This window comes from Manis javanica, chromosome 14 (assembly GCF_040802235.1).
Source record: "Manis javanica isolate MJ-LG chromosome 14, MJ_LKY, whole genome shotgun sequence".
In the NCBI taxonomy this organism is placed as follows: domain Eukaryota; kingdom Metazoa; phylum Chordata; class Mammalia; order Pholidota; family Manidae; genus Manis; species Manis javanica.
This window is the reverse complement of record NC_133169.1, coordinates 2103545-2127138: the sequence shown is the minus strand read 5'-3', so window position 1 is coordinate 2127138 and position 23594 is coordinate 2103545. Positions and strand designations below refer to the sequence as shown.

Genomic DNA, 23594 nt, shown 5'->3' with positions numbered 1-23594 from the left:
GGAGATGTAGTAGTTATTTAATATTTGAGATTCAATAATGGGATGGATGAGAGCTTATGGGCAAAACGGAAGCGCGGGATGGCAGTCTGCCAATGGAACTTCTGGGAACCAAGAGGAGGGAGGATCACCTGTGGCTGCATCTAAATGCTCCAATGAATCTGCCTATCAAGCAGGGCGAGGAGAAACCATGTAGGAAAGAGGCGGCTTAACTGAGAAGTGACACACCAATTCAGTAGGAACATTGTGATAAGCTTTTTGTGGCTGTCATATTTCATGTCTTTCCTAAATGCTTAACCTAGGAAATGCACACAAACACACATGTGCCCACACATGCCAAACTAATTTAACTGTGACTTAGAAAATAAGCATAATAATTTGACTTTTCAGGGCTTCTTCACTGGCTTATGTCAAATTCTCTCATCTTTTCTTCTCAAAGATGGATTATGGGTGAAGAGATAAATGATAAAAGCACAAGGTTTTCAACTGCTAATGGCAGATTTTGATCAGTTATAGTATATTATTCAGAAGTTCTTTTGTCATTGCTTCTTCACATTTAGAAAGGACTTGCCTTGTGGACTCTTCTGGCTACAATTCTAAGCAGGGCTGGTGTGCACAGCATTTCAGAAGAAAGCAGAGCGCTCCAAGTTGGAGCTGAAATCAGAGACTATTGACTACTTCGAGTAGGGAGTCATCTAAGCCCAGCCTCTCCTTACAACGGGAAAAAAGGTCACAAATATTTACAGAAAGCCAACCCATATCCCACTCTGCTAGACGCTTTCTTAACTTGCCCAAAGTCATAGATTATAAACCACAGAGCGGGGATTCAAATTCAGGTCTGAGTAGAATATCTCCTGCTATATTATCAGTTACTGAATGTTATTCAAAGACTTAAAAAATCCTTTATTACTCAGTAACTATAAAATAATCTCACACAATAAGCAATTAACAAAAACAAAAAAACCTCAAGAGTTTTCATTTCAGGTTAAAATATTTTATAATAGTCTGAAGTCATTTTTAGCCACCCCATTGCCCGTGTCCCCCTCCCCGGCTCGCCGTCACCGCCGTCCTGTGGCTCCAGCATGCACTCTGCACATGCCACAGTGACTAGAGCAGAGGAGGCTGGCGTACCTATAAGCAGGGGTGATTTATTAGGGGCAAACAGTAGAAAAATGTGACTGTCCATAGATAAGTTCCTTCAGTCATATGTAAAGAGACATTATTAAAAGTTTGCTTTATTTCTATTGAATCAAATACCAGCTCCTCAGGTACAGTTAGATTTCTCATACGCCTTCCAAGCTTTAGCTGTTAGTATCACCTTATCATAATCAAATAATAAATCAAACTAGGTCCCAGTGGCTGTGAACACTAGACTGTTTGTTTGGTGGTCAGCACTCTTACTCGTTGGCTTTAGCCTTTAGCTCTTGGTTGTATCTATAAAGGAAACAGAAAGACAAATAATCAAGAATTCAATAGATACATTTATGATGAGGAGGGAAGGGAAAGCACATTCCATCTCTTCTTTCTCACTTGTGGAGAGGCTATATATTTGCAAATACAATCTTCCCAGGGGCTTGTAGTTAGAAAGAGGCAGAAGGGAAAGTGACCCAAGGACTTCAATTTTGGCTTCCAACTGCCTAAAGTTTTAACAACTTAACTGACATACAGCTTCATGTACAAAAGTATTACTGTAATGAGCATTTCATTCTTGAACTATATAAGAGTATGCCAAACATGAAGGTATGTATATAATTTAGCAAAATGTGGTCATCTAGAACTTTTTATTTTACACTCACAAAGCATCTGTCCTGAGAATAAAATCAGTTGAGAATGGGAGCCTGTCAAATCACTAAAGTAAAACATACCACCACAATGCAGGCTACGAGGCTAGCAGGCTGTAAGCACATGCGTTTACTTAAGCTAAGAGCTCTCCTTCAACTCTCATTAACCCAAAGGTGAATTAGCTGCAAAGCCAGAGTCCTTCCTGTCCACTGCACCCTGGGCTTCACGTACTGTCCCCCCAGCTCACAGCAGACTGGAGGAGAGGCAAGCACAAGACGACGTTACTCCATGAAGCCTGCCCCACCTCCCAGACTTCCCAAAAGGTCCTGATTCCATTAAGATGTATTAATTCTGAGATCAGAAATTCACGTACAGTTTGACAAAAGGATTTCTGGAACCTCAGTTACATAGCAGACTGGGAGAGCCAGTTGGAAATATGAATGCTGGGCTCTCTAGAGAACTTAGGAAAACACTGTTGAGTATCTGAAATCAGAACATTTTGAAAAACCTAGGAGATAAGGTAGCTTCATGGAATAATTTCCTTCTTGTGCTCAGCTCTACTATCATGAGCTCATGTACAGTTAAAACAAAATGGTGTATGAAAAAATAGCCTGAGAATAAACGCTGTACAAATTGAAGTTTATATTGATGTAAGTAAGCCCTAAAAATGGGTGCCAGGCATACTGCAGAATGAGCTATTTATTCATCCATCCATCCGTTATGTGCTGATAATGGACTGAATTATAAAACTACTATAAAAGCTAAGGATGACAAAGATGAATGAAATTAAAGTGTATTATACTCTGCCAAACAGGACACCTTCTGAAAGGAAGGGAAATTGTAAGTCGATATTTTCTGTTTCTTCACTGAGATCATTCAACATTTTTAGCCAAAGAAAGCTATTATTCATGACATTGCTTTGTAATTTAGGGACGGTTCTATGGCTCAAACAAAGCCAGGCCTTCACCTAAGATGAGCTCATTGCAGTGTTAACTGGTCACTGACAAGTCACGTTAGCTGAGTAAATAGCGTGACAATCTCCAGGGCTCAGGGAACACTTCCCAACGAAACCAGCAGCGCCACTCTAGATATCATTTCCAATACTACACGACTATACAGCTAAGTCCCGCTTACTATGTGTGATTGACAGTGAGTGACAAAAGGCCCATGCAGAAAGTTGCTTGATCTATCATAAATGGTATCATTTTGTTAACAGAAGAGATTCTATAGAAGGGCTATCGACCTACATAATACAGTTAGATTTAAAACCTAGGTAACATACTGCTTAACACTTTAACAAAAACCCCCCGACTTTTCTAGAAATACTGAATTTCTATTTCAGTGACATCCTACCTTAGCATGATCTGTGAAGTACTGCCACCTGGGAGGCTTCTGAGACGGCCTTTCAAGACCTTAGGAAGGCTTACCTCCAAATACGGAAGAGCTGAGAGGCTCCTGCTGCCCCGACGAAGAAATTAACAGCAAACAGACTCCAGTTTTTGGGAATAATTACAAGCGAGTATCTTGACCAAATAAACCCTGTTGAAACAAACTCTTTTTAAAAAAGAACGCAGGTACTGCTGCAGTATCTTACCTCAACATTTACTATTAGGGTAAAGTAACTATAAATAAGACTATGACAACATAATGTGGGAAAAAGGACAAAGAAATGCTATACTGGGTCTTTGATAAACTCACTGTAATTCAGTGTTACACACAACACCCAGTTCTTACTTCAAATGGAAATTGTTATAGGGCAAATGAATATTAACTGCAACTTTTTTTCCTACGTATAAAAATATGTTCGTGGCAAAACTTGGAAAACAAAAATCCACTCAGATACTTATTCACAGTCAGCCTCCTCTGACTCCTCCATTTATAACCTAACACCACCCGAGAGGTAACACTGTTAATGCCTTTGTGTGTGAGTGCATGTGCATGTATTTAGAACATCAAACTATCAAATAAACTGATGTTAAGACAAAACAAGAACACTCCATGTCCTATACGGAACACGGAAGATACTCATTTATTTTACCTGTAGCCATTAACACAGCAGACTGAGCCGTGCTGAGCTTTTCCGCAGGTCTGGCCATATCCGCCAAGCCAGCACACACCAACCCCTGGAAACGCAGAGTCACACACAGAAAGGAAGGAGCCTCATGAGTAATGATTCTTAGCTCTAAATAAAACACAAACTGTTTCAGAGTTCCATAATAGTAGCTGTAATTTTAGTATCCACCACCAAGAAAGTATATGTCATCACAAAAAGCTACAACAAATTCGTGAATGCTCTCTGAATTAATTTATATTTTGTTAACCAGATTAGGCAGCCTTGTGTGTTTGAAAATCAGTTGTGTGTGTGCGTGTGTATTCTACAAATGCTACTTCACTTACAAATTTATATATTCACATTCTTTGTACATGTTTGGAACCACTGGTGTGGATGCCTGAAAGCTATTTAAGTTAATTTGTCAGTAATATTTTTGTCAATGTTACTCTTTTTAAAAAGTGGACGTATCAGAAAAGTTCTAATTTGGTTTCTTGGTTAGGAAATTTTCTTTAATGTCCAAGTGTACATGGTCATTTCTTCAGGGCTGTGTTTTTAACGCTGTCTTTTGCAATCATGCCACTCATTCCCTGCCGATGGCATCTCCCAGAAAGTTTAGTAACAAGTCTTCACTAGATTATTAGTCATGCTACTCTACTGCAGAGATTAGAATGTATAATAAAATGATTTTTAATAAAATGAAAAATTCAAACCTACACAGAATGAGAGAAATTACCCAAGAACCCCTACTTACCCTCCCCGAGAGTTGGCTACTCGCTGGGGCTGCCACACACGCCCCACCTCCCCTCCCCCCTTTCTCTTTTTCCCTTCAGGTGCTCTAAATCAAATCCTAAATATGTCATTAGACAACGTTTTTAGGAACTTATTTTCAGGTTTTACTGAGTTTCTAAAAGATGCTCTTGCCTGGAAAATAAAAATCAGCAAAGGGTTTTGCTCCTAAATAAAAAACACATATACCTGTGAATTTATACACAAATTTAACCCAGATCCAAATGATTTTAAACTAATAAAGCCAACAGTTCAAAGGCAGTGATTCTGTTTTACAAAGGGGAATGTTTAGATATCGGAGTATAATCAGAGGTAACCATGGCCAACATTACTTTCCTCCTTAATTTTTACCCGCATTCCTGGGATTTCCTTCCCAAACGCTTCCAAATCAGCCCTCCTTATGTTCTTCTTCCAGGTCCCAACATGTTTTCCTGTTTCATATTGTTTTACTTCTGCAGGTGGAATACTGCCATTGTATAGGGAAGAAAGGACTGACTTCTACTATTCTCCTGGGTCCACATATTACATTGTGGCTTGAACAGATCTGTAAAGAAGGTAGGCTATTCTAGCATTCTCTTTTGGAAGAAGTCAGTGGCCTCTATTTTGTTTATACTCGCAGTCCACACTTAATTTTTCTCAGACATGTTAGTAATTGTTCCCTCCCACAGGGGTCTTGAGCTCCTTTCCTATTTCTACATCCCTCTAATCTCATGTAAATTATCTTAAAAAAATCTCATTGTGAATCTAATCTCTGTTACTTACTAGCTGTGTGACTTTGGTTAAGTTACAAAACACTAGTCTTAAATTCCTCATGTATAAAATGAGAATATTAACAGATCCTTTGCAAAAGTGATGTATGATTAAATGAGATAATTTTCTTTGAGAGTATTTAGTACAGTGCCTGTAAAATATTATTAACAAAAATAATAGTAGCTTACATCTTTAGAGCAGCAGAGATAAAGGAATAATGGTTTCTATATCCTTGCCTGCATTCCTAGCCTCAGGATAGAGGCCAAAGGTCTGTATTTCTTTTCACCTTTGTCCAAGTAATAGAACTGTAGATTCAGAGACTGCTTAGAGTGTACCATGAGACTGTGTAAAACATTAACACACAAAAAACAGTACCAATTATAGATAGATCCGCAGTGGCTATGTTAAAGGCACACACATAAGTGTTTGAGAGCATAGGCTTTGGAGTCAATAGGCCTGGGGGTTAAAATCCTGACTCTGCCCCTCAACTAAAGACAGTATATTCAGCCACCTTATTCTTGGAAACTCAATTGCCCTTATCTGGAAAATGGTGATAATCTTTGCTTCTCAGATTTTTTTCTGTTGAAGATTAAGTATAAGATAATGTGTTAGACAACCCAGTACAGACAGTTTGGCATCTTAGGCGACTCAAGTTAGCTCCCATTGTCTCCATCAATTAAAAAATGTTTTTTAAATGTCTGAAGCCCAAGTTTGTGATTCTGGCACCTAATTACCTCCACTGAGTGGGGTAAATAGTCCTCAGATAGTATAAAACATTTTTTTCCCTTCATTTCTTTCTGGAAATCTGACATTTGTAGAGGAGTATCAAAGAAATGAAGTACTACTAAAGAATATTCCAAATTCCAAAATGCTTTAGATGGCAAAGCCCTGAAGATTTTAAACTGTGAATTAATCTACAGAAGTAGTTCTAGCTGGAAAGCAAATAGGTTTTAAAAATCTGCATTGGATAATCCCAAAATAGTCTGACTCATTCCTAAGGAGAAAATAGAAAAATTAGCTACATTAAACAGTATGTTGTTTCAGAGTTAAGGTAACCCAGTCTGTGCAAAGACTATGAACAAAAATAAAGGATGCTCTCCTAACTGACCTTCACATACTTTCCCCAGGTGAGCCAGTGACCTCCATTCCTTCTGTAAACAGGCTAACATATGCCCATGGCATGTGGAATACTTGTGGCTAGTGGTCTGTTAATTCTGTATCACCCTAATGCATTTTTGTTCCCACCAGCTGAGTTGTGTTTTTGTCAAGTCACTGTGTTTGTCCTCAAATGTAATTTACATAATTTAATTAACTACAAAAAGAGAGTTGTTATTTCTATGAAAATTAAAGTGACTGCTTGGGAAAGATGAATAAAGGCAAGTTGTTAAAAACTGCTGTCAAGTTAGGGGTGACTGAGACAGATATAAAAATATTGGGGTGCAGGAAACCATAAAATCCAGCAGTTTCTGTTCTCAAACTTTTATGAAAGTGTCTATGAACTTGCTCTGCTTTAAAGAAAACTAAACAAAATTATATAGGATGCACTATATGGTGTGATTCATCCAAGAAAGATGTGGGATTCAAAATCAGTGGATATATGTACAATTGAAAGCTTTGGCCTTACAGTAGATGATTGGCAAATGAGGAGAATATATTATATTCTCTAAGCTAAAATAAAATATTTAAGGTATATAAGTATTTATAAATATTGTTTTTTAGGATTAGTTTGATCTTTATGATTAATTATTTGGCTTCAAGAAGTGACCAGACTCCACCATAAATGTCTGAAGTACAGTTAAATATTGTTAATCTAGAACATTTATGACTGGCAGCAGTAATTGTTATGTGTCATGTATAGACTACCATCTATTATCAAATCCTCTGGGGTAAGAAGACACAGTAATACATACATTAAAAAAATTTAGTCAAAGAAGTCTCCCTACCGAGAATAAAAACAGGGAAGTTTCTATGGCTGTGCTGTTATCAGGAGACTATGTATGGCTTCAACATGAACTTAAAATAGATGTTTTTAAAGGAGACAATCAAGAATGCACTTATAAGTATATAATACTGTCAATGTTTCAAAAGCACTGATGTTTCAAAATACAAAACCTAGGATAAAATCAATAAACCTCCAAACTGTGGCAAATTTGAGGTCAAAGGGGACCCCAAATTTATTACATATGAATTAAATCATTCTTACTCTTTTAATAATGGTGCTAGAAACAATACTTCAGCAATCAACTGTACCATATAGGTATATAATAACTATATAATTTTCAGTGTTGGTAGGAAGAGAAGGGAAATAGTAATATACCTTAAATAGTATTTTTTTTTTTTGCACATCACACTATTCAATGTTTAGAGCAGAACCATTAAAGATGATATATTAAAACTTTTTTTACTTGATGGAACCTTTTCTCAACATATAAATACAGTAAAGAACTGCTCTGTTCCTAACCACTAATCTATCCTAATCTTGTCATTTTATAGTTTAGGCCAACTGGCAGAGACATAACTCACCTAAGGCTGTAAAATTGAGGGCCAGCCAATTCCAGCTCTAACATTCTCAATTACTTATATTTACAACTGAATTTCTGAATTGTTCTAACAACTTAAAATAGTACATTTAAGATAGTTAAAAATAGACTACAACTCCACAACAGAAAATAACTTGATTAAAAAGATGGGCAAAGGGCTTTAATAATAGACATTTCTTCAAAGATATACAAATGGTCATAAACACATGAAAAGATGCTCAGCATAACTGACCAAATTGGAGAAATGCCAATCAAAGCCCTAATGAGACACCACTTCACACCCATTAGGACGGCCATTATTAGACAGCAGTGAAAGTCTCAAGGTTGAAGAGCACAGGGAGAAGTTGGAACCCTTGTGAACTGCTGGTGGGAATATAAAATAGTGCATCCTGTGGAACAGCTATGGTGGTTCCTCAAAATAATACAGAATTACCACATGATCCAGAACTGAAGGCAGGGAGTGGGATGGGCACCTGCGCAGCACTGTTCTCTACAGCCAAAGGGCAGAAGCAGCCCAGGCGTCCACCAGCAGATGGATGGATGAATAAATTGTGGTTTGTATATACAACAGAATATCAATGAGACTTAAAGAGGAAAGAAATACATACGACACGCATGAACTTTTTAAAGGTCATTGTGTTAAGCGAAGTCAAGCACAAGAAGAAATACTGTCTGATTCTAATTAGTGATCCCTGAAGTCAAATTTATGGAGCCAGAAAGCAGAATAGTGGGGTGCTGGGGTAGAGGAGAGGATGAGGAGAGAGCTGCTGATTACACAGAGCTTTAGTTTTGTAAGATAAAGAGTGCTGGAGATTGGCTGCACAATGATGTGAATGTACTTAACACTATAAAAAGCAGTAAATTAAGGCGAGAAATTCTATGTGTATTTTACTGCAATTAAAAAAAGCAGACTACCATGGAGACCAGTAGTTTTTTAATTTTATCAAATGTACATCACAGTGGTTCAATTGTTCCTCTCCTCCTGTCCCCATCCACTTCTCTCCCCCTTGGTAACCACTAGTCACTTCTCAGTGTCTATGAGTCTAATGCTGTTTTGTTCCTTCTGTTTTGCTTTGTTTTTATATTCCACAAATAAGTGAAATCATACAGTATTTGTCTTTCTCTGCCTGGCTTATTTCACTGAACATATACTCTCTAGATCCATCCATGTTGTTGCAAATGGGAGGATTTCTTTTCTTTTTATGGCTGAATAATATTCCATTGTGTATATGTACCATCTCTTTATCCATGGATACTCAGGTTGCTTCCATATCTTGGCTACTGCAGACGGCATGGCGATAAACATAGGGGTGCATATATCTTTTCAAATCAGGGATTTTGTTTTCTTCAGGTCAATTCCTGGGAGTGGAATTACTGGGTCAAATGGTATTTCTATTTTTAGTTTTTTGAGGAACCTCCATACTGCTTTCCACAGCACTAGCACCAATTTGCAGTCCCAATAAACAGTGTAGGAGGGTTTCCTTTTCTCCACATCCTCACCAACATTAGTTATTTCTTGTCTTTTGGATGTTGGCCATCCTAACTGGTGTGAGGTGATATCTTTTTGGTTTTAATTTGCATTTCCCTGATGATTAGTGATGTGGAGCATCTTTTCATGTGCCTGTTGGCCATCTGTATTTCTTCTCTGGACAAGTGTCTGCTCAGGTCCTCTGCCCATTTTTTGATCAGGTCATTTGTTTTTTGGGTGTTGAGGCATATGAGTTCTTTATATATTTTGGATGTCAACCCTTTATCAGATGAATTGCTTATGAATATATTCCCTCATACTATAGGGTGCCTTTTTATTCTGTGGATGGTGTCCTTTGCGGTACAGAAGCTTGATGTAGTCCCACTTGTTCTTTTTTTATTTTGTTTTCCTTGCCCAAAGAGATGTGTTCAGGAAAAAGTTGCTCATGTTTCTTTATATTCAAGAGATTTTTGTCTATGTTTTCTATGAGTTTTATGGTTTCATGATGTACATTCAGGTCTTTGATCCATTTTGAGTTTACTTTTGTATATGGAATTAGACAATACTCCAGTTTCATTCTTTTGTGTAGCTGTCCAGTTTTGCAACACCAGTTGTTTCTGAGGCTTCTTTTTCCCAATGTATAGTCATGGCTCCTATATCATATATTGACTATGTATGTGTGGTTTTATATTTGTACTCTCTGTTCTGTTCCATTTATTGATCTATGGGTCAGTTCTTGTGCCAGTACCAAATGGTTTTGATTACTGTAGCTTTGTAGCAGAGCTTGAAGTCAGGGAGCATGATGTCCCCCCAGCTTTATTCTTCCTTCTCAGGATTGCTTTGGCTATTTGGGGTCTTTTGTGGTTCCATATGAATTTTAGAACTATTTGTTCTACTTTACTGAAGAATGCTTTTGGTATTTTGATAGGGATTGCATTGAATCTGTAAACTATTTGGACAGGATGACCATTTTGACAATATTAGTTCTTCCTGTCAATGAGCATGGGATAGATTTCCATTTTTTGGTGTATTCTTTAATTTGTTTCATGAGTATCTGATTGTAGTTTCCAGAGTAGAGTCTTTCACCTCCTTGGTTAGATTTATTCCTAGGTATTTTACTCTTTTCGATGCAATTAAAAATGGGAGTTGTTTTCCTGATTTCTCTTTCTGCTAGTTAGTTTATAGGAACCCAACAGATTTCTGTGTATTAATTTTGTATCCTGTAACTTTTCTGAATTCAGTTATTAGTTTTAGTAGTTTTTTGGTGGAGTCTTTAGGGTTTTCTATGTAAACTGCAAATAGTGAGAGTTTAACTTCTTCCTTACCAATTTGGATACCTTTTATCTCTGTGTTGTCTGGTTGCCATGGCGAGGACCTCCAGTACTATGTTGAATAAAAGTGGTGAGAGTGGACATCCTTGTCTTGTTCCCCATCTTAGAGGAAAAGCTTTCAGCTTTTTGTTGTTAAGTATGATGTTGGCTGTGGGTTTGTCGTACATGGCCTTTATTATGTTGAGGTATGTACCCTCTATGCCCATTCTGTTGAGAGTTTTTATCATGAATGGATGTTGGATTTTGTCAAATGCTTTTTCAGCATGTATTAGATGATAATGTGGTTTATATTAATCTTTTTTTTTAATGTTGTGTATGATACTGATGGTTTACGAATACTGTACCATCCTTGCATCCCTGGAATAAATCCCACTTGGTCATGATGGATGACCTTCTTGATGTCCTTTTGGATTTGGTTTGCTAATACTTTGCTGAGAATTTTTGCCATCTATGTGAACACAGATAATATCGTGGATATTGAGACCAGAAGTCCTTAAAGTTTAGAATGCATCAGAATCACCAGAGGGCTTATTAAAACACGTATTACTGGGCTCCATCCCAAGTTTTCAGATTTAGTATATCTGGGATGGGACCCGAAAATCTGCATTCCTAACAAGTTTGGGGTAATAACAATGCTGAGAATGATGAGTAACTCTGAGAAGCACCGCTATTGGCTCAAACTGGCCCTTTCAACATAAAATCAATGATTTGCTAGGAACAGCCAACACAACTCTTCAGTGAAAGAACTTTGTGAATGGGAGCCTGGCATAAGGTAAAAATGCTGGTCTTGGACCCAGAATCCCTAGATTATCACCTACCAAATACGAATACACACCCCTGGATAAATCCTTCTACTTTCTGAGATTAACTTTCCTCACCTCTATCTTCATGCTATTATCTTCAGGTCTCATTATAAATTAGTAATAAAAGTTAATTTGGGGGGTTCTAACTAATTTTATGCTTTAGTCTTATAACTTTATACTCAATTTTTATGTTCCTAAGGCTCACAAAGATAAGCTTTTTAACAAGTATGTTCTCAAAAATCCTCTTATCTAGCTTTATGCTACAAAAATGGTACATCTGAGAGTATTTATATGAAGTAATTTTAAGGCATACCATGTACATTTAGAAGTACATCCTTCTATACAAGTTACTTCAAATTAATAAGCTCCTTTTAAACAGTTTTTTTTTTTAGTAGCTTCTACAGACTCAAGACTTACCCATTTCATAATTGGAGCCCAGAAAAAAACTGTCCTGGGACCTGAAAAAAAAAGAAAGAAAAATTTAGGAATAAACCAACTATTTTATACATGTCTTTTTAACAGCCATCACATTTCAAAAAACCAAAGATACATCAATCTATTTCTAATCATTTTTCCTATGCATTCTGCACTTTATATTTCACTTAACATTTATAAAGTCACCACAGTATTAATTCTCCAATCTGCTTGTTAATCATTTGTATTTTTGTGATCTGTTAAAAATTAGATGAAGTATAATGGGGATGGTTTTGGAAAGCATTCCCAATGCTTTGCCTTGAACATGGAACTCAATGTTAGTTTACTTAGGGATCATTTTCAAATCAGGGAAATTTCAAATAATGGGTATTTTGTGATACAAGCCCCATAGACATTTATATATTCACTAACTCTATTAATATTCACTATTATAAACAACATGTTGCCATATGTATTCTAGTAAAAGTGATTGTAAAAATTCTGTATATTCCAGTAAAAAATTAATGAAGCTAATTTTAAAATTCACATGAGAGGGGAAAGACAGGTCTGTAAGTTGCTTAACAGCAGGGTCCCGATTTTCATTTTCCTGGTACCTATCTGCCTGGGTTAAATAAATGTTAAATAAATGTTTGTAGTACTGAAAACAATTCTGGTTTCTTAGATAACCTAGGATTTGAGAAGCAGGATGTTACAGAGCTGGGAGGACACTCAGAGATCATTAATCCAAATCCTTCATTTTAGCAATGAGGCTCAGAAGTTCTGTGACCTGCTCAAGTCCTGCAGCCACTAAGCAGCAGAGCTATACCTGGAATTGAAGTCTTCTAACTCTTAAACTAGTGCCCTTTAACTGCTCATTTTTAACTTCCAAATTGTACATCTCTTTTAACCTGCATGAGGACACAGTGACAGGAAAGAAACAGAATTTGCCCATGGAAATTTAAAATGTATCTAAGCATGCTAAATGTAATACATATCAAAGCAGTTAATATGGTACATACGCTTTCACACACTGAATCAACAAAATACATTTATTTCTTAACACACAAATTAAGCAACTTGATATAATTCAACAGTGACTTATAAGCAAATTCAAAATTTTAAAATATTGTTTCAATTAAATTGTTTATAATTTTTTTATTGTATTTATATTATCTAATTATATATTATGTAATTATTAAATTATTTTCTTTAAATAGATTACATTTTTAAAATTCACGAATTCTAAAATTTGTGACTTTTATTGCTGTCTTAATATTCTGCTTTACAAGAATAAATAAAATTTTTTTGAGGTCACAAAAGTCCCATCTAAAATGGCATCATCACCCAAGGATAACACATTTTATTTCATTTACTTCCAGTTAATATAGCTCAACAGCACCAGCAGGTAAAGATGCATTTACCCATTTCCTCCCAATAGGTGAATATTGACTATCATTAATAATGAGTATTTCTATTTATATATGCATAAATACCATTTAAGAGATAAAACTGACTTACGCCTATTATTTAGAATCAAAACAAAAGAAAGGTAGTAAAGGTGAAAAAGTACCACACTAAATTAAACAGACCCACTTGTAGTCCTGGGTTTAATTTGTTTTAGACAAGCCCATTCACTGACTTACCCATAATCATTACTTCATGCTTTACATTGTATCCGGCACTGTGAATGTGTTAGCAAATAAAATACAAAATACAGCGTTGGCTTTAATGACCTGAGCTCAGGAGGGCCGTTTAAGTAAAGTCATTATCTGGAAGCCATATAAAAACATTTTAGGAGAACTTAATTCTAAAGTGCTTTCATCAAAGCTACACTAGTAATATCATCATCCCAAAGTGAAAATATTTGAACTCTTTTTTTGCGTGCATTTTGGCTGAATTACTATCAAAAGTAGTTGGCTAATTTTAACATTATGGAAAGAAATTTGAAAAATGTAAAAATGCATCACCCCTCTCGGTAACTTCTTCTTAACTGGTCCCAGAAAAGTGTCCCACATACAGTGTAAACTGCTTGCCTTTAGCATTATTAAATGATGGCAGTGTTACACATTTTGGACTATTCTCCCATGATTTAACATTATCCTTGGTATTTTTTTTACCCCTTTCAAATTAATCCATGTTGTTCTTACAGCTAAATTCATTAATTCACTGTGATTTAGTACAGTGGAATTTAAAAACTCTATCACAGTGTATTTTATATACAGTTGTGTACCTACATAGCTATCAAAAGTAAGACTTCTTTGAGGCTCGTAGTTAAATAGTATTCATACTTACTAGGTAGCATATCAATCTGCCTCCTAACTGATGTTGAATAAAAAGATGAGTTAGCCAAAAGTCGGAAGCAGTACAACTGGAGTTTAAACTCTAACCCTACTATGTAAATGTGTATACATACATATGTGTGCATATCCACATGCCGCCACCTACTGGCAGAGCCTGGCGTGTCATACACACCTGTGGTGCTCAGGCCGGCGCCAGCTGCCAGCAGCCAGCCCCCAACACGTCAACAGCACCAGGTTAAGAAACCCTGGCCTGTTGGACTGGCAAGCCAGGCAAACTGCTTCATGCTGGTTTATGGCTCCAAAGCTTAGTTTATGCTGTCCCAACCCAACATTCTGCCTTTCTGGCTAACTTCTAATATTCTTCAAAAACTCTTCTTAAATTTCATCTCCTCAGGAAGCCCTCTTTGACATCTCCAGGTTGTATTAAATGCTCCTTCTCTGAACTCCCAAAGCAGCCTGTATATTCTTGTTTCTTTCTGTACTGAACAATTAAAATGATCTATTTATGCATCTGTCATTTTCACTAGACAAGGCCTATTTCTTAGTTTTCCTTGACTAAGTAAATATTTGTGAACAGAACTGTGAACTGAATTTGTGAATAGTCTAGAATAGATGCTGCTAATAAAAGATATTCACACTTCAGATCTGACCCAGATTTGCCATGACACTGGCTAGAGGTTAGAGGCTGGAATCCTCCAGGCAGAATTCGCTACGTATCTCCAGGAACATCGGGTTCCCTTTCATCATACATGCACTAGACTCTCACTCACTGGTCACACCACTCACAGACCTGGTGTTCCCCTATTTGGCTCCTGAAAATTCTTCTTATAGTCTGATATAATAACCTACTAACACCCTGTAAATCAATCTTCTCATTTTCTCTTGTTATTTTACTTAGCTGGAGGTCCTATCATCACACCGGGTTTATTTTCCTGCCATACAGAAAGCCTCTGGGTCACATGCAATTTCAGTTACTAACTTTATTTTTTAATCCCTGCATGAAGTGTGGCTTCATTACTCAACAGTAAGGTCAGCACATTGTTTTCCTCTCTGGCTTTGAACTCCTCAACAGGCTTCTCTCTTCCTATTTCATATGATGCTTCCCCTTCTGTCACCCCAAAAATTGTTTCCTGAGCAATGTCTCCAGGTTCTGGTTTATTTACAAGCTTAAATGGTTGATCCTTCAAGGTTCATGAATAGTCAAGCTTTTCCGTGAAGCATGCCTGGTAACTGTTTACTCAACTGCCCCCAGCTAGGTCATAGGTTTAAAATATAAACTGCTCCTCAACCCTACAACCAGACCAAACAAAGACCTTCAAACAGGAAATGATAGTTGGTAGACCCAGGACCAAAGGCAGTATGAATATTTTAGTTACTGAATAACTTCGTAAGACAAACCCTAACCTAGTTCAAAAACTGCTAATCACTGACTAAAAATTATCAGGAAATATACAAAATGTTATAAATTTCTAGCTTTTTGGAAATATTAGAGGGTGTGACAAGTGACAAATAATCATACATCTATAAATGCAAATAAGTAATGTTTTTTTCGTTGTTAAGAAAAGGGAGAATGACTAGCAATACCTATCATCATACAATGGGTAGAAAACTTATTTCAGTTCACTCTTCGATTTTACTTAGCTAATCATTTTATATTTTAAGAGTAAATATGCCAAATAAATTTAGACATGTAGGAATTTAGGTACAGAAATCATCTTCCTATAAACAGCAAGCAAGCCATAGGGGAAATGGTAATGAGAAAGCATTCTAACTTCAGCATTTCTAAAACAAAGTTTTGACAAAACAAAGCATTTGGAAATAAATATCACTAAAACACTAAGAATACAATTCACATTGTCTTTATAGACCTGGGAAAACCAGGTTTCCGTTATACACAATGACACAGCTATTCTCAAGCATAAAAAATGGGTTAATTAGCTACCTGAAGTGATTATAATACCTTAAAATTAAGATAAGCATAAGTATAAAGAGAACATGCACTATGATGAATGAAAACACTGGATTAGGTAGAAGTTCTGAACTGCTGAAAATATATTGAATAAAAATCTCTTAAGAAATTTAATTTGGAGTTTAAGATGAGGGAAATGTGTTCTCATTAGATATAAATGCATTCTTTTAGACAGAGAGTTAACACCTAACAACTAACACATTTTCATTTTGTTCCTTAGAAGTCCACTCTTGGAAGTTGAAAACGTCTCAAATGCCCACAGTTTGGAAATATCAAACAAACATTAAAAAAAAACTATGGACTAGTTTCAAGCATAATAAAAAAATATAGGGAATAATACAATGGTCATTTTCTTTTGTTATGGGTTTGTCTTATTTTCAAAGTGAAACGGATGTTTTATAAAGTTTAAACTTTTATAGAATTTGAAAGATTATGCAAAAAAGTATCACGACCAAATATGTAAGAGACATACATTTTCAAACAAACAAATCTAGCTGCCTTGATGAACTGATGAACTTGATCAAAATAATAACATAAATTTACTTCCTAATCTTATCTAAGAGGAATTACTCTTAATGAAACATTATATAAATTCTACCCCAGAAGTGTGTCATTTATTGTATGTATGATTCTCTCCCTAGGAAGTAATTCAATGAAAGCAAAGCTCTGGTGAGCTAAAATAATATGGGTCAAACAGCTGTTTTCTGGGCTGATTTAACTGAAGGGTAGTTTTTATTTTTGTTATTTTCTTCCCCAGTTTTATTGATATAATTGACATATAGTATTAGTTTGAAGTGTACAACATAATGATTTGATATATGTATATATTGTGAAGTGATTACTGTAAGATAAATTTTAGCCGAAATAAGCAGGTGAAGAGAGGCCACAAAGGGCCAGGTAGTTTATTTGAGTGCCACTCCCGGGTGATGTTCTGCAGCCTGGGTACTACAGGCCGGGGAAGTTACACCCGGTCAGGGAGGTGGGGGCTTATAAGGGGTTAGGAGGGGGAGGAGTGGGCAAACTATCCTAGGGGGCGTGGAGAGGTATGATTGGCTAAAGGTAACATAATAGACAACTAGAAACTTTTTTCCTTCCAAGAGGGAGGAGGCTGACATCCGGGTCTTAGTTGGCACGTCAGAAGGATGGAATTCAGGAAGAGCTGTCCCCTTTCCATAAGGCACGGACCTTGGGGTCTGGTCTGTTCTTCCCCTATGGCATCTCTGTTCTGTTTGTATGTCCTTGTTTTTCCTTCCTCCAGCCTAACAATTACTACTGTAAGTTAACATCCATCACCCCACCTTGTTACACATTCTTTTTCCTTGTCATACTTCTAAGAGCTTTTACTCTCCAAGGAGATTTCAAGTATAAAATATTGTTAACTAGTTACCATGTTATATATTACACACCCCCAAACTTATTTATCTTATAATATAAATATAATACTTATTTATATTAAAAAATACAAAATATATCATAATATAAATACAAACTTACTCTTATTACCTTATAATATAAATGAAATATAAAATTATTTATATTATCTTATAACTGAAAGTTGGTACCTTTTGACTACCTTCTAGGATAGTTTTAGATTCTTTAGAGCTGTGGTCTCCCAACATCTTTTGAACACATGCCCCAATCAGAAAAAAAAACTTGAGCATACATTCCCTAGTTATATATTCATACACTGAACATAATATTCATGTTTATATATGCATAAACTATATATAGCTTAAATGTATGAACATATCTATGGTGTTTGTGTGTATATATACATATATAACTACTTTTTTACTTTCATATTATGTGTGTGTGTATATATGTACACACACACACACACACAATGAAAACTCATATTCCAATGTTTTATTTTGTGCATCCCTTGCAACAATTTGCCAGTTTGCCCATTTTGGAGCTCATAAATACAAAGGAATGACATTCCTCCGCTGATACATTTTTTTAACTAGGCTTTTAGGTAAACATTGGGTAGGCATGACTTCAAGGTTATTTGACAAATACCTAGACTGTAGCTACACAGATGGTTAGTGTGGATCACATACAGTTCCTTTGAACAATGCTGGGTTTGGGTGCTGACCCCCTCAAGTCGAAAACCCATGCATAACTTTGACTCCCCATAAACTTAACTACTAGAGGCCTATTATTGACTAGAAGCCTATTGATAAACAGTTGACTGACACGTATTTTGGATGTCATATGCATTATATACTGTATTCTTATAATAAAGCAAGACAAACTGTTTCCCCAGATTGTCACAAATCTCCAAAAAAATTTCCAATGTATTTATTTTTAAAAAACCCACATGCTAGTGGATCTGCACATCAAACCTGTGTTAATCAAGGGTTACCTAGGGGATGGGGGAATGAAATTCCTTGAGATTAGAATTGCTAGGACACACATTTGGTTAGAACTCTGTTCTTACTCCACAGGGCCAGGTCATGATGTGCCAGAAACAATATGTAAGTAAACAGATGATGAAAGCAGCAGATCTAACTGCAATATATATTATAATAACAACATATAAGATAAGGCAGTACTCAAATATATATGGGTATAAAGACTATTCTTGTAACCTGTCTAGACATGTCAGTGAGAACATTAAATCTCAAAAATTTAGAATAGGCAATGTATGATATCCAATTGTTAATATCCTCACCTTGCATATCACAGTAGAAACCTCCAGTGTGAATCTAATGTTTAAACGATGATTCAAAAACATACTACTTTGTAAAACAGTACGCAAAAACCTTGCATATTCACGCTGCTACTTCTTGGAACAATGATCAGTGTTTCCTTGTATTTTATTCAATGCTCATCAATCAACAATTTTATTTTTCATGCTTCTCCATTTCTACGTTGGTATGTCTACAACTTTTTAAACAAGTAATTTGTAGTGACAGGTACTCCTGCATTTTGGTTAAAGGATTAGGTGAGAGCAAACTAACATTTGTTGAGTGTTAAGGGCAAAGACTCTGCTACCTGTTTTACAGACAATATATCGTTTAATTTTCACAACAATCCTTAACTGGTAGTAATTATTATTTCCACTTTATAGATTAGAAAACTAAGGCTTGGGGGATTTAAGGTCAAAGTCACACAGCCAAGATTCAAACCTAGGTCTGTCTGGCTTCAAAACCTATGCTCCGTCCACTAAGCTGAAAAACGGTTTACAATAACCTAACCAGTCCAAGAATACCCAGATAAAATGCACGATCTGTAAATGAAAGCTAACTCCTCTCCCCTCTGAAAGTTGAATAAAGTATTATAAGCAATGATTATGGGTGATTAAAACCAAGGTCTTGGAAAAGACCACTATAAGACTACCTTCCAGTTCTGTATTAAAGTGGTTTAAAATTGCTCCTCAACCTGCCCTTATCCTACAACCCAAACACAAAACTTAATAGGGTCAGAGTTGACTCCAAAGAATTCAGTTAACTCCAAAACCTGGGTTACAGAAGCATTGCTCAACCCTCTCTCCTGAAAATCTGTGCCCCCAAAAACAGCACAACTCCAAAAAAATGAGGTTAAAAGAAGTAAAAGGCAAATAAAACTTTTTCATCAATAAAAATCTCTCCTTAAAGATCTATTTTATAATGGGTAGCATACTGCAGTAAATAATATACTAAGGTATAATTCCAAGGTACAGTTTATTTCATTATCAAACTGGAAATCAGATGTAGTAACCATCTCAGACTTCAGAGATCTGCTTCACAATCAGATATGTGGGGAAAAAGGCAACTTTCCTAATGACACCAACTACACGGATAGATTTAACTGTTTAGGAAAAAAGACCACTTCTGGGGTTGCACTTCAAGCTTCAATTTATAATATATTTTCTCATTTCCTATATTTTAGGCTTGAAAGAGACCTCAGAATATATTTTGTTTCAGTTCCCAGCCAACTAAGTATTGTTACTGACCATTTTATAGAAAAGTTAACAGAATTTTAGATATTAAGCAAAGAGTTGGAGGGACTGGAAATCTTCCGGTTTCTTAAAAGAATTTTTTTTTTTCAACCACAAGAATATTGTTTTCCAATGGGACAAGAGGCAGCTAACACTTACTGAGCATTATGAAGAACCCAACATGTATGCTTCCTTTAAATCTCAAACGGATCCGATTTTACGGAAACGAAAAGCTAGGATTTCGCCCAAGGTCATACCTACAGTACGTGGCAGGGCCAAATTAAGTCGGGGTCCACACAAAATGGTCCGGGGAGAGTGTGTTCGGTGATTTCATAAACAAGCAGAGACCTAAACCAAACCCACGCGCCGAGCAGCGACGCCGGGCCGGGAGGCCGGGGGGCGCCCCCGAGGCCCCTGCCTGCCCGCTGCCCTGCCCCGGGGGCGCGTGCCCTCCACCGCACAGGCTCTGCCCAGCGCGGGCCGGGCTCCCACCAGCCCCGGAGGGAAGGGGCGCAGCGAGAGGTGCCGGCGGCCACCGCGGAAGTGGAGAAGGTCAAACCCAGAGGCCGGTGGGGGGTCGGAGGCGGGCCTGGGGGGCGCGGGTGCCGCGAGGGCCACCGGGGGCGACCACTGGGGACCCAAGGCTGGGGCCTGGGAGAGACCGGCGGGGACGCTGAGGGCGGCTTCAGGGAGAGGGAGGAAGGGCCGGAGGGGCCGTCCTGGGCCCATTACCTGCCGGGTGGTTGTACAACGGCCTCAATTTCTCCGGCAGCATAAGCTCCACTTTATCGAGGACCCGGTGGTAGGTGGCCCGCAGGCCGCGGGCGCCGGCGGCTGACATCTCCGCCAACGAGCGACGGTGGGCGGCCGGAGGAGGGCGGCTGCGCGCGCGCGCCTGGCAGACAGCGAAGGGCAGCTCGTCACTTTCCCCCGCCGCAGCGCCGTGCGTCCTCCTCTCCCACGGGTGTCCTTCTCGCGGCGCAGCCTGCCGCGGCCAACCGCACGGGGCCGGGCCCAGGCTGGGCTTGAGGGGGCGAAGGCTCTGCGCCCCACCTCCCGCCCAAGGCCCGCCCGGTCGGGGGCGGAGTCATGGCAACAGGTGCCCGAAGGATCGCCTCACCCAGTCCACACAGTGCGCTGCCAGCGGCGCGCTTGCGCCAGCGGAGCTGCCCACGGTGATTGGCCCTCCGAAGGGCGTGGGCGGGGCCAGGCGCTAACCTCCAATTTCTCCTTCCTGCCTTAGAGGCCATGTTGGAGAAGGGAACGTGAAGCTGCGGCAGCTGTAATCCCCTTCGCTTTGATTAAGGAGGCCCGTAGTTAAAATGGGCCTCTTGCGCCGTCTATGCCCCAACTAAAGATGACGCCGCAGCACGTTCTTGCTTCAGCTGGGTTGAGACTATAGAGCGAGAGACTCCAGATCCCATCTTCTTCGCGCTCTCTTTTCCTCATGTATCCCTAGAGAACGAAGGACTTGGCTCAGAGGGACCTGAGCCCACTTCTCTGGGGTGAGGGCAGCGGCGGCGCACACCGGCCTCGGCCCCCGGGGGGCCGTCGTCTCGCGAGACAGGCTTGGTAGGGAGTGTGTGGCGAGCGCGGAGGGAGGAGCGCGGCCGCCCGCGCCCCGCCTCCCCCGCCGCCCGGTGGAGGGGCCGAGGGCGGGCGCTGGTGCCGATCTGGACGCTCTGGGGAGTCTGAGGAGACTATGAGGCGAGCTCCGGCCCGGGTGCAGCCGGGCTCGGGGAGCGACGCCGCGCTCTGACTGGCTGCGCCGCGAGGGCCGGCGCGCGGACGGTACCGGGGCGGCTCGGGGGCTGATCCGCGCGGCCGCCCCCTCCCCCCCTCCCCGCTGGTGTCTCCCCTCCTTCCCCGGCCCGCAGAGCCATGTCGCGGGGCGGCTCCCGCCCACACCTGTTGTGGGACGTGAGGAAAAGGTCCCTCGGGCTGGAGGACCCTTGGCGGCTGCGGAGCCGCTACCTGGGTGAGCGGGGCCGGGGCGGGGGCCGAGTCGCCGCCCTGCGGTGGGGGAGGGGCGCGCCGCGGGCTGTGGGCGGGGGGACGGCGCCGGGGGCGGCGGGCGCGCGAGGCGGACAGGTGTCGGGGCGCGCGGGCGGCTCCCCGCGGCCCGCGCTCTGCCCCTCCGGCGCCCGCGCGCCCGCCGGCTGCTAAGTTCCGTCGCCCGCAGCCCTGCGGTCTCCGGGGCCCCGCGGAGCGGCCCGGGCCGCTGGCCGGCGGCGCGCGGTGGCCGCGGAGGGAGGTGTAGGGTTTCGCGTTCCCGTTCCCACCCCGAGAAACACACTTGGCACCGGCCGCTTCTTAGGCAAGCTTTCTAAAAACAGCCTTCGCCGCGTGAGGGCCCGCGTTCCCCTCCCGGCGCCGTCGGGTGAGGCGGCTCCGTGCGGGCCCGGCCGCGGCTGGGCGCCCGGAAGGTCCCGCGGCCGGCCAGGGGCCGTGAGCTCAGGAAGGGTCGCTCTCGTTCCTTCTGTGTGATTGGCGTTACTCCGTATTCTTCCTTGGCTTTTTATGCGAAGGTAGACTCCTACAGTAACATTTTTTTTTCCTCTCCGATTTTGTCACTTTTTGCTAAGTATATGTTGGTGTCCCTTGGCTTGACTTCGAGTCAGTAGAAGAAAATGAGATCTCGTCACACCTAACAGTCGTCGGTAAATCATGTCAGGCTTTGGCAGGCATCGCCCCCCTTACTCTTGTTCAGCTTCTCCAGGGTCACAGGAATACATCCTCCTTGTAAGAACTTACCGAAAATGTAGCAAAACCCCTGCGGGCCCTCCCATGCCGGTTCCGGTTCCACTCACACACACACTCACACACACACACACCTCTCTGCGGGCCCTCCCATGCCGGTTCCACACACACACACACACACACACACACTCACACTCACTCACTCACTCACACACACACACCTGCGGGCCCTCTCATGCCGGTTTCACTCACACACACACACACCCACCCACACACCATTAGAGGTAAACAAGGTTTATGTTGCCTGAAGATTCGTCCAGACCCTGTTCATGGCGTCCTTACGCGCACTGAGTGTTACAGTTGTGTAACATGGACGTGTTACAGTTGTGTGTGTGAGAGAGCGACCTGCAGATGTGGTGTCCTGTTGTAAACGTGCTTTTGCAACTTGCATTTCTACACTACACCTTGGAGATCTTTCATGGCAGTAAAAATAGATCTATTCAGCTGTTTGAGCTGTTCCGTGGTGTGTACCAGCCCGAAGGCACTGACTGTGGTAAGACTCGCATCTCTCCTCGGGCAATGCAGTTCGCTCTTACAGCGCTGCACCCAGCATCCTTGTACCTCTCGGAGTGGTGATGATTTGTCGTTTTAAAATTAAACATCAGTAGCCAGTGGTTTTTTAAACCATTAACCTAAAAAGATGTGCTGTGTTTCCTTTAATATTTATTTGCTAAGAAATAATTTTAGCTTGATGAAACAAACTTCAACAGGGTGTTCTG

At 40.1% G+C, this 23594-nt stretch overlaps 2 protein-coding genes and 1 long non-coding RNA gene across 18 annotated transcripts in view; 2 read left to right on the top strand and 1 right to left on the bottom strand.

Annotated features, from left to right (window-relative positions):
• Positions 1-20841, top strand: part of LOC140846247 (uncharacterized) — an 88601-nt gene extending 67760 nt beyond the window's left edge. For 3 of the 4 annotated variants that reach the window (XR_012125239.1, XR_012125242.1, XR_012125240.1), the window contains exons 3-4: positions 5034-5173; positions 16414-20841. This is a non-coding gene — a long non-coding RNA (uncharacterized lncRNA). The remainder of the gene's footprint in view (positions 1-5033; positions 5174-16413) is intronic. The other variant, XR_012125241.1, reaches the window with a different exon arrangement.
• On the bottom strand, positions 1207-21216 carry MPC2 (mitochondrial pyruvate carrier 2). 2 transcript variants are annotated; one of them, XM_037023855.2, is made up of 5 exons: positions 20848-21216; positions 11928-11968; positions 3818-3977; positions 3207-3318; positions 1207-1431 (listed from the first exon to the last, which is right to left on the bottom strand). In XM_037023855.2, the coding sequence occupies exons 1-5, from the start codon at positions 20954-20956 to the stop codon at positions 1395-1397; spliced, it is 459 nt and encodes a 152-aa protein (XP_036879750.2). In that variant the 5' UTR covers positions 20957-21216; the 3' UTR covers positions 1207-1394. The 2 variants fall into 2 exon arrangements, with proteins under 2 accessions (XP_036879750.2, XP_036879751.1); XM_037023856.2 differs by having other exon boundaries at positions 3818-3902; positions 20848-21193.
• A 513-nt stretch (positions 21217-21729) lies between these two features.
• Positions 21730-23594, top strand: part of DCAF6 (DDB1 and CUL4 associated factor 6) — a 124557-nt gene continuing 122692 nt past the window's right edge. For 7 of the 12 annotated variants that reach the window (XM_073221990.1, XM_073221989.1, XM_073221987.1 and 4 more), the window contains exon 1: positions 21731-22093. Coding sequence is in view for 11 of the 12 variants with exons in the window: in XM_073221989.1 (XP_073078090.1) it covers positions 21997-22093 (97 nt within the window). In the remaining variant the exon portion in view is untranslated. Of the gene's footprint in view, positions 22094-23594 lie in introns of all 12 variants that reach the window. The other 5 variants (XM_037023848.2, XM_037023847.2, XM_037023846.2 and 2 more) reach the window with 2 other exon arrangements.

Excerpts from the sequence above, each read along its gene's own strand:
- MPC2 (XM_037023855.2), bottom strand. The coding sequence starts at position 20,956 with ATGTCAGCCGCCGGCGCCCGCGGCCTGCGGGCCACCTACCACCGGGTC. Across the intron at positions 3,978-11,927 it reads GGGCTCCAATTATGAAATGG|TTTGTGTTTTATTTAGAGCT; the intron begins GTAAGTCTTGAG and ends ACTCTGAAACAG. Across the intron at positions 3,319-3,817 it reads TGCTGTGTTAATGGCTACAG|GGTTTATTTGGTCAAGATAC; the intron begins GTAAAATAAATG and ends TTGTTTCAACAG.